The following is a 13,378-nucleotide window of genomic DNA, read 5'->3' as shown; positions in this document are numbered from 1 at the left end:
GTCCCCCGGGCACCCACTGCGAGTTACAGGGGGCATAGGCGGGAAACCAGGCGAGGAAGAGCAAGCTGAAGGAGAGGGGGGGTGCAGGCTGAAAGGGGGAGGGGCGGCGCAAGCGGGAAGGCTGGAAGGCAACTCAGAGGGGGGAAGAATGGCAATGCGGGGGGGTGGGTGGGGGGAGACAAACGCGAAGGGGAGGTGTAGGCAGCTGGAACGTAGGCCCGGGGGGGAGCTCCTAGATCCTCACGATGATGGAACCGCCAAGTTCGTTTATGGCTCCCTTTTATTGGGATGGATTATTCTATTTGGCTCTCTTTATTTGGGATGCATTGAACTTATGGAACTCATGGATCAAGGATTTCTCTCTGGATTTCTATTGGTGGCCAAAATGCGTATAACTATGTGTAGCAGAAATGTTTATGGAGCACCAAGATAATTATGCCTGTAAGTGAATCTCATCTTATGTTTCACACTTGAACCCACCTTTCATCCAAGGTGTGTGGTCAGAGTACCAACACGGAGTGCAAGTGGTAGAGTGGACATGACTCTTGATTGGCAGGGGACCTATGTATACACCAAGGGTCATGTCCCACTGAGCCGGGCCAAGGGGTGCGGGCCAAGGGGTGGCTCCCATAGCCGAAAGCGTCAAAAGGGGTCGTCTGCAACCATGAAGGATGGATCAGTGTGCCATTGACGATCCTGGAAGCTGAGTATCCACAGCCGTCTATGGAGTTGAATGTGGGGTGGTGATAGATACCACAAATGTTGTGAACTCACTTTAATCACATTGTTGCCACGCCATGGTTTTGTCCAGGATCCTTTTCATTTCATCCAGGGGATCATGTCATGCTCCAGAGCCCAGATGGCTCATCTCATGGAGGTAATAGGCCTTCCATGGCAATGTCTGCTTTTCCATCACAGAGGATTTGTAGCTGGAGATAATATTAGCTGGATGAAGCACAAACATGGACAGCTGTACACAACAATCCAAATGCCCACCGTGCCTTCGCTGCACCAAGGTACAAGAGAAGGCAGACATCCTAACAATGTAGATACTTGTGGTGGAGGAGATTTGACCACCTTGTCAGAGTGTCATCCACCATCGCTTAACAATCGCTTCATTGACTTCGTCGACGACGAGCATGACAATGCAGATGCAAAGGTGACCTTTGCTTCACCACAAGAAGTCATCGTGCTGGCTTCAGTATTTGCCAGGGGTGCGTACATTGGAAAATGTTTCATATGTAGTTATTATTGAAATTTATCTGATACCGTTTACTCTATTTCTTCTACATTAGGAAGTGTAGCTATCATTGAATTTTATCTGATACCGCTACGCTATTTCTTCTATTTGGAGTAGGACACTGATGATCTCTAAGTTGGATCATGAAGCCACAAGCCATTGACTCATCTAGACTGTAACAATAAGAGGGTCTGCATTTGGACATCCATGGTCTCAAGAATGAATTTACCTCCAAAGGGAGAGAGTGTGATAACCAAGACTTGCCATACAAGTCAATGACCCAAACAATGCAAAACCTCGGTGTGCTCTATGGTTGTTGCAGTTTGTGAAGTCTCTAATGATGATGAGCTTATTAAAGGTGGTATTTCATTGTTGAGTTTTTATGATGACTGCCTGCCTACAAAGAGCACTCAGATTCCCACCCATTGCGAGCCTCTTTGTTATCTTGTGTCCTATTTAAAGTTAACGCTGCATGTGTTGACGGATTGTGTATGATGCTCTTCTCAATCATAAAGTGATCCTTGTCTGTGCATGACTCATAAGCTTTCTCTGAAGGATCTCAAGATGTTTGGCCGGTACTTGCTCACACAGTGTATGTTGCAGTAATAGCGTTAGTGACAAAGATGATATTTTTGTGTTGTTATGCAGTATGTTTCCAAAATCAACCAATGAGACATTTGCCACAAAGCTGTTTCAGACTTTCAAAAATAATGGGCGCTTGAGAAAGCCCAAGCTTTCTTCCACTGACTTTATTATTTCTCACTATGCAGGCGAGGTATATCATTCATGTTCATGAACTCAGGTTTGTTGAGTTTGTGTCAAGGATTATTGTTTATTGATGTGTTGTACCATCTGCATTTGGCATGCAGGTTACTTATCAAACAGACTTATTTTTAGATAAAAACAGGGATTATGTGATTGTGGAGCATCAAGCTTTATTGGAATCGTCAAAGGATTCCTTTGTTTCTGGCCTTTTTGCATCTCGAACAGATGATAATATTAAGCCCTCTTACAAGTTCTCTTCTGTTGGGACACGCTTCAAGGTATTGAAGTGTATTCATACTCGGTAATAAGGTGGATGAACTGCAGAACACTGGTTTGTCTGTAACTATTGTGCTATGTAGAGGAAGAGATTTGTGATGTTGAGAATAGAAAACTCTCACGAGGTAAGGAAAGAGGAGGAGGAGAGGGGGTGGGGGGGGGTTTCTTCACTTTCTACCTTAGAAGCTTGGTTTCAGGCCTGCGTCACTTATTCTTGCTTTCTTATTTTTTAGTTAGTGTTGCATTATTAGAGGCTTTTATGATAGCTCTCGTGGCTTTGCAGCAACAACTACAGTCACTTGTGGAGACTTTGAGCTCAACAGAGCCGCATTACATTCGTTGCGTGAAGCCAAATAGTGATAACATACCTGGACGATTTGAGAATCAGAGTGTTCTCCATCAACTTCGCTGTGGGGTAAGTTTCGCTTTGTTGGGTGATTTTGAAAGTACACACTTACTTTCGAAAGTGCACATTTACCAATCGTAATTTTGGGTGTGAAGTTTACTATGCTCAGTGCTCAATGATTCCATATATGCCATTTACAGGGAGTGCTTGAGGCTGTACGCATTAGCTGTGCAGGATATCCAACACGTAGGACATATGATGAATTTCTTGATCGTTTTGGTTTTCTGGCTCCAGCTATGCTTGAAGGACAGTAAGTATCTCTAAAACTGAAAGCTTTAGTAGCTAGCACTTCCTTCTGATTGTAACAAAGCTTTTGACTTGTGAGGTCATCAATAAAAATTTGCCAGAAATAACAAGAGAATAGCAACGGAGAAGCTCCTAAAGTGGATGAACCTGAAGAATTATCAAGTGAGTGGTGAATGGACCTAAAAAGACTGCCTATGCATGCTGGCTTGCTGTTATTGTGCAACATCTTGTTCAACATGTTCACAATCCACTTGCTGTCACTGTTTGGGATCTGTCTAGATTTTCCACGAAAATTTAATCCATCTTGCATTTGGGAGATGCTGCAGCTGGGCATCACAAAAGTGTTTCTCAGAGCAGGACAGATGGCAGAGTTGGACGCTCAAAGAGCAGAGGCTTTAAATCGAGCTGTAAAGGTCATACAACGAAAAGTTCGGAGTGTCCTGTCTCGGAAGAAGTTTGTGGCAATGCGCATGGCTTCTCTGCGTATTCAAGCTCATTGGCGAGGTAAGGAATGAAAATCAGAAAAGGCGCAGCGTTTTCATTTGAATAATAGCTATGTTGGGGTTTCATAAAGGAAATGATGTGTTACAGGGCCCTATTATTCACGAGATTATGTTTTGTTTAATGTTACATGGGTATTTCCAGGTCATGTTGATCGTGTGCTGTATAAAACCAAACGTAAAGAGGCTGCTGCTATCTTAATACAAAGAACAGTACGAATGTGGCGCGTACAACGAGCCTTCCGGTCTTTACGCAAAGCTGCTATTGTTGTACAAGATTGTGTTCGTGCTTTTTTATCACAGCGAGAGGGCAGACTTAAGACGAGGCTGAATGCTGCATTGAAAATTCAGGTGTGGTATAGCACAAGGATGTATTCTCAACCAATGGCTTTGGAGTTTTTGTCAACAAGCATATGCTTTACCATGTTCTTCTTCAGAAGTACAGCTTGCTAAGTCTAACTTGATTGTGATTCATGCCAAAGGTTTTATATCAAGACAAAAGAAAAATTTATTAGTCAACCTTTTTTCCCCTGGAAAAAAGATCATTAGTTAAAAATCAAAGAGCCAAAGGCTACATATACATGCTCTGAGCACTTCAAAAAGGTGAAGATAAAAGCTGGAGAGCTTGTTCGCTCCTTGGCTGGCCACTCTCATAGGGAAACTATCTCAAACTACCCGTGAGGGGGGAGGGGAGTGGGGGGCAAACAGGGGGCCTGTAATGCTAAGTGAGCTTGCCGTCCCGATCAAAGAGAAAAGGACCCTGGCATGTGTGCACAAAAACCTCTCGCCGCCTACCCATGCGATCCGAAGCTTCCCCTACTGACCGCGGAGGGTATGAATGAACTCAATCCAAATGGAGTGAATGGCCTTAGCTGGTGTGGGTGGAGGGGGGGTGTGTGAGAATGCCCTTGATGGCCTCGCTGCAGCGGGTCTGCCATATATGCCATGCAACAATGCAGCTGATGATCTCCCACTGACTAGTGCTTGGAGTCCAAGTCTGTGACAATAGGTCGGGAGTAGGAATTGCATCTATCCTGGAATAAGATAGTCGGAGAGCATGCCCTCCCGCTGCCTCCTCGTAGAAGAGGGCAGGACCGGCCCCTGTCGCCGAGGCAACTGCTCCTCCCTAGGTGATAATACACAGTGGGGACCGCATGGCCGTACAAAGGCGAAGAATCCTCTGCCAAACCTGTTATGATTTGGGACAGTCCCAAAAGCAGTGCCACTGCGACTTCAAGGGGTGGTGGCTACGATACGCACACTGCGTCAGCTGTTTTGAAATGGCCAACCAAGTGCTGACAGGGAGGCTACGGTGAGCTTACTACCAGAGGAAGAGTGTAACCTTCCTTGGCCAAAAGATGTCCCACAGATGCTTTTAGAAATCTCCCAGGAAGTGGGTGGAAATGCCCTGGGAGGCCCAATGGTCTGTTGCTGCTGGGGTGTCGTCTTATTACATGCATCTAAATTCTGTGATCCATCCTCGTGTGAAAGAAGTAGGTGGTCAGGCTCTCCAGGCTGAAGGTCCTGCCACTCCCACTCACTAGGGGAGGGTCAGCGGACCCTAGGGCTCAACGGAAAAAAATGAGCGGAGGACCCCCATCTCAAACTGAGGATTGCTACGGGGATTTCATGACGAGTAAAGGCTCTGAGCCAGTGTGTGTGTGTTTGTGTGTGAGAGAGAGAGAGGTATTACTGTCGGTAGAATGCAACACGACGGCATATACGACCAACGGTTCCATTGGTCACATCTTGTAAAGGTTCCATAGCTGGTTGAAGCCTGCAATAGTGTGTGTGTGTGAGGAGAATCTACCAAAGATGCCCACTTTGCTGGAGAATCTCTCCAAGATGCCCACTTTCTTGGAGACCTTTCCACGGCCCAGTTGGACGTGTTTTATCACTGTTTCTAGTTTTCTGTAGTAGCTGCTCCATGTTGGGGCAGCTATGAATGTACATTGCATTTATAATGAAACAGTGGTTTTCACAAAAAAAAAGTGTGTGTGTGTGTGTGTGTGTGTGAGAGAGAGAGAGAGAGAGAGAGAGAGAGAGAGCCCTAGCCTGGGGGTTTTCCTGCCCTCGACAAAACTGTTTGGAGGGTTTCCAACCCCTGCGCACTACCCACGATCCCTCCTGACCTTCTGCGTCCCTCATATCTAGGGTTTCTATGCTGTAGATTCTGCCGCCCACCTCGTGTATCTGCCTTCACTCTGCGCGTTCTCCTGCCCAGTGCCCGTGTGTATGTGTGTGTATGCAGTCGTCGCCCTCAGCAGCCAGTCACCAACAGCAGGCAGTCGTCACCCTCAGCAGATAGTTGCAATTAGTAGGCTGCTCAGCAGAGATACGGTAGTGATCGGTAGCCGCTTGCAGTATCACTTGTGTAGTAGTTTGACAACTTTATGTCTACTTCTTCAGAGCAAATTTTCTCCTACAAACGTAGGAAAGACATGGGGAATCGGGTAGATGAAGATGGCTGATGTTTGCATGAGAGTTTAACAGAAGAATTTGCTCAAGCAAGAAGACATGGGAGGGTCCCTTGCCAAACCTGAAATTTCAGATTCCAGCGCAGGATCTTATGGACCCAGTGATGCAGTATGTGCAAAATGCAGTCATTTTATTTTTCCCTGGCAAGATGCCTTCAGCACAACTTGTGGCTCAGTGGATAGTCTCCGTCCTGAAAAAATACGCTATGCAAGGAGTTTTCTTTGGTGCTCCTGGGTTTTATGAGGTCTTGCTTTCGGACAATGATGCAAAAAATCAGCTGTTGGAAATGTCTCCTCTCATGTTCAACACACAGATGGTGCATGTGTTGCCCTGGTCGCTCACGAGGGATTTCCAAAGTTTGATAAGACAGAAATGCCTGGTATTGGTCGAGGTAGTCGACTTTCCCCGCACGTGGAGACACTTGCTTCTTGGAATTGCGGCAAGATTGGGGAAAGTAGTTTGCCCCCCCAGAATGAATGGGAACATGAATCGATTTTGCATCTTTTGGGATACTAACAAATCCACCCTTCTAGGTATTGTCATTGACTCAGGGGACCTGTGATAGGAGAAAGACCTTTCAAATTAAAATGGGGAAAATTTGCAGGCGCATGTTTCCAATGTGGGAATTTGGACATATGCAGTCAGAATGTCCCCAACCGCAAATGTAGCCCCCCCCTCCCCCCCTCGGCTATCCCTAAAGAGCGAGATCTTGTTACACCAAGGCACAATACCCAACAAAAGGCTAAATCGCCAGATGTTACACAAACTCAAAACAATGTAAATGAAAAAGGCAAAGGAAAGCAAGTCTCGGTATCTTAGCCAATAACTCTGGCGTCTACCTCGAAACAAAAGGGCAAAATGTAGGGCTCAGAGGCTTTGGAGGGTTGGACCTTGCCAAAAAAGCCTCTTAAAGCAAAGCGACCAATAATTGAAAGAAACTATGTGGTTCCTATGTCTGATGGAAAGCAGCCAAATGTCTATGTGAATAAGGGAGATGATGGTATAACCATTGCTGATGCTTGGGCAAAAATTGCAAAAGGCACAACAGTCCTATCTTGGGGAGCATTCTGATGCTTACTTTCAAGATGATCTTGGTAATGATGTTTTGGATCCGGGTGATGCTCCCATGAACACCGCCTGATGTCCTATAATTACAGTTTCATGGCCTTGTACATACACTGCATTGTATATACATGACTACACAATCAAATGGATGACATATAATGTCTGTGGGTTGTGCAAACCTGAAAAATGGCGACTTTTATGGTCTTATATTGCTAGCATGAAGCCAGATGTGATATCTTTGCGAGAGCACAATCAACATGAATTTACTGGTCAATTGGGTTACTTTGCCGGATATAGTATATTTTATGCAGGCACAGGGGATTACTCCGGTGTGCTTATCATGGTCCGAAATGAATTACACCCAACTCTTGCATTCAATGATCCTGCCGGACGCTGGTTGGTTGTACAATGTTTGTTACATGGGGAAATTTTTGAGTTTGCTACAGTCTATGCACACACAGCATCAGCCAAGCGGGCTGCCTTATGGGTTGAAATTAGAGATTATCCATGGTTGCACAATGCCTTTATCTGTAGTGATTTCAATAATGAACCCTCGTTGGGAGATATTTCCTCGGGGCACTCACATATGCTGGCTTTGGAAAAGATTGCTTGGGAAAACATGGTTGGTGAAGTACATGCACTAGATCAATATGATGATTTTGTTTGCAAAATGTGGATTGACCTTGCATTGCAACTATTAGATCATGCTCCGCTATGGATGGGTCTTTATTTTGGACTGCCAATAGATGATATGTCCTTGTATAAAAAACGCCTGCTGCAAATAAACAATAGCTATCTCTTACATGACCGCTTCCAACAAATGGTGAAGGATATCATACCTCCACTAGCCGCTCAGATGCTTCAAAATCTAGATGTTGCATGGTATAGATTTGTGATCCGTATGCAAGCTGTTATTCAAGATTATGGCAGAAGCTTTTTGTATGAACAAAGGCAAATGGTAACTGAAGCCAAAGTCAAATGTCAGGTCTTGCAAGAACTGGATGATGCACGCCCATTAAAACCTACCGAGGAAAAAGCTCTTTGTATTGCTAAAGAACAATTGGCCGCAAATGACATGAGAAAACTAGAAAAATGGAAAGTGAGAGCTAGGGAGAAATGCTTGCGGGATAAGGGCTGCTCCTCTAAACAATTCTTCTGACAGCTTCATCATGCCCGACAAAAAGATAACAATAAGAGGGTTAAAATGAACACATGAAGAAGAACATCCACAAAACAAGAACTTGTAGATGCATATGTAGCTCACTTTGCTGCAAATGCAGGCCGCTAGGGAAGCCTTATTGGTTCATGTATATCCAATAATGTCCCTGGATGATGCGCGTATTATGGAATTGCTCTTTTTTGAAGCAGAATTACAGTAGGCTTTGCATGACATGGGGAGATGAAAAGCCCCCGGTTGGGATGGACTAACGATGGAATTCTTTGTGCAATTCTGGGACCAATTGAAAGTACCGTTGCTATATATGATAAATCTTGCATGGGAAAATTGGGAATTGCCTTCTTCCTGGAAAGATGGAATGTTAAAACTCTTTCCTAAAAAGAGCTTATGTGAGTCTTTTGCAGATTGGAGGCTCATCACATTCATGCCAGCAGTATACAAATTGGTTGCAAAAATGCTGGTTAACTGCCTCAAGGACTCTCTCTATACCGGTTTGCATCCCGTCCAATACGGGTTTGTGCCTCGCAGACACATTACGGACAACATTGCGAATGCATATATTGGCATTGAGTATGCTAAATACACATAACAAGATGTGCTTCTGATGCAAATAGATATTGAAAAGGCTTTTGACACAATCCGCTGGGACTTTGTGGCAGAAACCATGCGTCGTATGGGATTCGGTCGCAAAATGAGAAATATTGTTTACTGGCTTTATCAAGATAGCCACGCATCAGGTATTGTGAATGGAGAACTCATAGAGGCATGGAGCTTAGGCAAATCGGTATGCCAAGGCTGCCCCTTGAGTTCGTTACTTTATGCCATTGCCACACATCCACTGCTTTTATACATGGATCACCTTCTCGCCACGCATACTTTGCATGGGCTGATTTTGCCTTCAAGTGATCAACTTATGGGACAGGCATATGCAAATGATTCCTTCTTTCTACCTAGGAATCATCGGGATGATCTCAAGTTTATAATGGAAGCACTTGACCTCTTCGAATGTGCGGTAGGCCTCGAAGTCAATTTTAGGAAATCCAAACTCTTGCCACTAAAAATTGAAGCTTGGCATGCTCATATATGGCCAGGGCAAATAATTGAGCCTTCACAGATTGTGCGTCATTTGGAACACTACTACTAATGCATAGGCAGACTGGATATTACAACGCATAAAAGGGAAATTGTACTACTGGAAGCTTTCCACTTGGCCTCTACATGTGCGGTTGAGAATAGTGCAATCCATACTCATTGCCTATATTCAATTCTTTTTACCTCTTCTATTTTGGCCAAAGGATCCGATTGATGCCTTTACGTCGGAAATATTAGAGTTCTTTTGGAAATCAAAACACCATAAGAAAGCACTTAGGCTATTGTCAATGGCAAAGATATGAACTCCCTGTATGCATGCTGGATTGAACATCCTCAACATACACATACATGTCCTTGCATGGAAAGCTACTTTGTTGTCAGATTTTGCAGCACAGGGGCAGCCATGGTCACGGATGTTAGCGGCCATGTGTGTTAGATCGAGATCCTCGGGCTTTGGTGACTGGACCACTACACACTGGGAGGTTGTGTTTGGTCATTTTGTTGGAAAGATACTTGGCTGCCCATACAACATGCACCTTATTCAAGATTGGAAGAAAGTTTTACGTAACATGGAATGGCCGTGACATGGTGCAAGGGAATTCGCTGAGGGCTGAGAGCATACGGCTCTTGCTCGCCCACTGGCTTTCACATAGCCAAGGAAAGCTTTCTTTTTGGTAGAAAAGGGAGTAATTGAGATCCATGATGTGGTGGACCAGGTTGGAAACATTAAGTCCTTCCCTATGGCTCGACGTAGTTTTGGATTGGGTATGCATTATAGACCTTTATGGCGTGAGATATATGAGTTGATGTCCCCCTTTGCACCAATACCACTGCTTTGTATGCATGACTGCGTGGCTGGCTGGAAAGTTTTGGGGGTGCCTTTGGATATTATATCGGCTAAGAATTTATATGCGAGGTTGCAGCCACCACCATGGATTATGCATGTATGTAATGATCTGTGGAACTTACAAAAACCATTACTATGGTGGAGGAAATGTTTAAGAGGGATTTGGAGGAGCGGTTTGCCATTGAAAGAACGCCTATTCCTTTGGAGATGCATGCTTAGAGTTCTCCCAGCGGGTGTGCTTTTGCACTCACGGTGTATTTGTGCCTGGTCATGCCGCCGCTGTGATGCATAGACTGAGACGGTGTTGCACCTTTTTTGGTCCTGTCCACATTCCAAACTGCTCCTAGACAGGGTTTCAGCTTGCTTGCACCTTAGATTTACCCCCCACTTTTTTGGAAAACAATTTTGGATATTTGGAGTGCTGACAGTTGCGCTCTGGCGTTATGCTGCGTTCTTCTCTTGGGTACGATTCTCGGCTCTGTGGACAATTTGGACCAGCCGGAACCGATTCATGTTCGGACAGCATATGTTAGACACCTTCTCCTTCTTCAGGCTCTCCTTGCGACAAGCATTGCATTGTTGTTATGCGAGCCAAGATGTTGATTTGTAGACTCTCTCTCTTTTCTTTGACTATTTTTGAGCCTGCTGGTCTCGCAACTGGCGCTCTTGAATCTGAGCCTCTGCATCACTAGTATGAGCGAGGAGCCTATCGAAGATAAAGGGATCCACCTGCCACATGTGACATGGCGCATAACACATATCAAGAGTCAATACTCAATGCTCAATGCTCATGAGCATTCATTAGGACTCAAGAGTCAATGCTCATGATGTTACACATAATGAAGTTTAATAATAAACATTTTCGAGTTGGCAAGTAATTTACCTCCTTCACACCGGTGGCTGTCTTGAGTGTGCGCAAAAGACAGAGGTTGGACCGACAAAACACCAACCTCTCTAATTGCTAAGTACTCAAGCGATTACGGATCTTGGTGTGCACAAGAGAGTATTCACTCCAATTCTGTTCGCATGCACCAGCAGAGCAACTCTGCACATGCCACATAGCACTGGCAAATGTCAAAAGACAAGATTACACATTGGCTGCATTGTACAAACTAAGAACTTCAAAGTTACAAACTTGAGATAGCAATCTAAAGGCCACTTTCTGGATAGTTTTGGCTTGGTATCCATGGAAGTCCCACCACGTAAGTGGTTTCGCCTGCCCTTGAACTGCTGAGGCACTCAACTTGCCAAAGGCAACTCCCACCCGATTGCGGTGACGACCCACTCCTCATCGAAGGTCACCATGTCATCATAGCTAAGTACTTGAGACATGTAAGCATCCTTGAGCAAATTGAGTTGCGTGTTTGTTTGGAGCTCGACCTTGTTGAACATGGGATGGAGTAATGCTGCAATCCCATGAATGGGACAACGCATGAAAGTCCATCGTGAGTCAACAATGGCCATTACCTTGCCATGTCTGACATTCCAAAATAGATATCCAATAGTAAGTATATCATATAACCAAAATTACAGCACGTACCATAAACCATATTACATAATAGATATCGGTCCTTGGATATACCTGGTAGGAGTGATAGTCGGCGAGGTGGCTAATGACACCATCTCTCTCATCCGATGAAATGATGATAGAGGAGCCCCAATGCAGAGCTCTCCATGTCGCTGAATCGGATGAAGATATACATGGGTTTGAGGAGCTTTGCTAAGCCCTCAATATCAAACCAAAAGGACTCATCCAACCCTTGTGTTGGATGTATCGAGTGGGCTCGTTGGTCGAATCACGCATCTCCCTCCATGTCGGTGATACCACTAAGGCTTGAAGTGCATCCTGTACCTCATGTAGCCTACTAAGCACAAGATACATATAGGCAAATTGGGTCTTGGATGGTTGCGCCATGTCCAAGTGTGAGTGGGATCGGAAGATAGATAATGCATGGTGTTTCTTCCTGAAGAAGGTAGTGATGTGTACGGCGTCATCCACAACCAGCTTCACCCATTGTAGCTTCCCTATGTCTTCCATCATTAGGTCCAAGCAGTGTGTAGCACATGGAGTCCACACAATGGATGGGAACTCTACCTCAATCATCTCTCCCATGCTCTTGTAGTTGGACGCATTGTCCGTAATGACCTACACCACATTCTCTGGGCCAATATCGGTAATAGCGTGCTTGATGTGCTGGAAGATGAATGCTGCAGTGATCCTCTCCCCTACCTTGCCTGCATCCATGGCACGCAAGAAATATGTGTCCATGCAACTAGAAACAAGGATGTTGATGATATGTCTTCTCCGCACATCACTCCATCCATCTGAAATGATACTACAACCATGCTTCTTCCAAGAATCTCTTATTGGCTCTATGCGTTGTTTCTCATCCTCTAGTATGGTTGTCCGCATCTTCTGGTAGTCTAATCCACATTGGAGACGACTTTAATCATTCTCTTTCACTGACCTGTGTGCGAAGGACATTTAAAGAGATATTGCACTCAATGAGAGTGCGCTCTATCTCTATCTCTGCCTTCCACTGCCTCTCCTTCACCCACGAGGATTGGTTCAATGTACCACGTAGAGTGGCCTGATGGTGTCGTCGTGCACCACCACATGCAATATCCTCCACATGAGACTGTCCATCATCTACTCTAGCCCTCTTTCGGCTAGGACCTGCACTTGAACTTGTGGATGGCCCTTCCATTGAGCCTGACTGTGACATTTTTCCACCCACATATGTACATGCTGGTCCCTGACAGCAGATGGGTCCATATGCGCAGGTGTATCTAAGTTGATCATCCTCAATGATGACTCTGCCAGCCCTACCAAGCTGTGAACCGAGGAAGATCCGTGGGTTTTCCCGCTGAATCTCAGAATGATGGTGTGCTTTGCCCATACGGAACTCGGTGCACAAAAAGCAATCAAGAAAATGGAGAAATGTCAAGACGACTCAAGAGTTATATTTCAAGCACAAAATGATTCAGCCCACACAAACTCTAACGACTCACCTGTCTGTAGGGGAGGTGCGGCAGAGAGAGCGCCTTGAGAGAGAGAGAGAAAGAAAGAAAGAAAACTATATTAACGTCCTTTAGAGGCCACATCTGACCTATAGGACTAATCAGATACATCCATGTGATTACATTCCACTTCGGGGGCAACAAAATGAAAATAGAGATAAAACTAAAAATAGTTCAAATTCCCTACATGACCGTAGGAGAATCCTAGATAACATTAAGGATTTCTCTAGCAGCTACTCTTCATTACTACCATGTTTGGTTGTGC

The 13,378-nt window shown here is 44.9% G+C and overlaps 1 protein-coding gene across 1 annotated transcript in view; it reads left to right on the top strand.

The window, feature by feature from the left end:
• Nucleotides 1–13,378, top strand: part of LOC147642378 (myosin-11-like) — a 142,561-nt gene that overhangs the window by 88,304 nt on the left and 40,879 nt on the right. The window contains 7 exon segments of the mRNA XM_086805732.1: nt 1,889–2,015; nt 2,110–2,283; nt 2,565–2,696; nt 2,828–2,937; nt 3,035–3,095; nt 3,260–3,437; nt 3,579–3,784. Coding sequence (XP_086661858.1) covers nt 1,889–2,015; nt 2,110–2,283; nt 2,565–2,696; nt 2,828–2,937; nt 3,035–3,095; nt 3,260–3,437; nt 3,579–3,784 — 988 coding nt within the window.

Source organism: Cibotium barometz, chromosome 1 (assembly GCF_041138505.1).
Source record: "Cibotium barometz isolate CiBa-2024 chromosome 1, ASM4113850v1, whole genome shotgun sequence".
NCBI lineage: Eukaryota > Viridiplantae > Streptophyta > Polypodiopsida > Cyatheales > Cibotiaceae > Cibotium > Cibotium barometz.
This window is presented reverse-complemented; position numbering and strand designations above follow the sequence as displayed.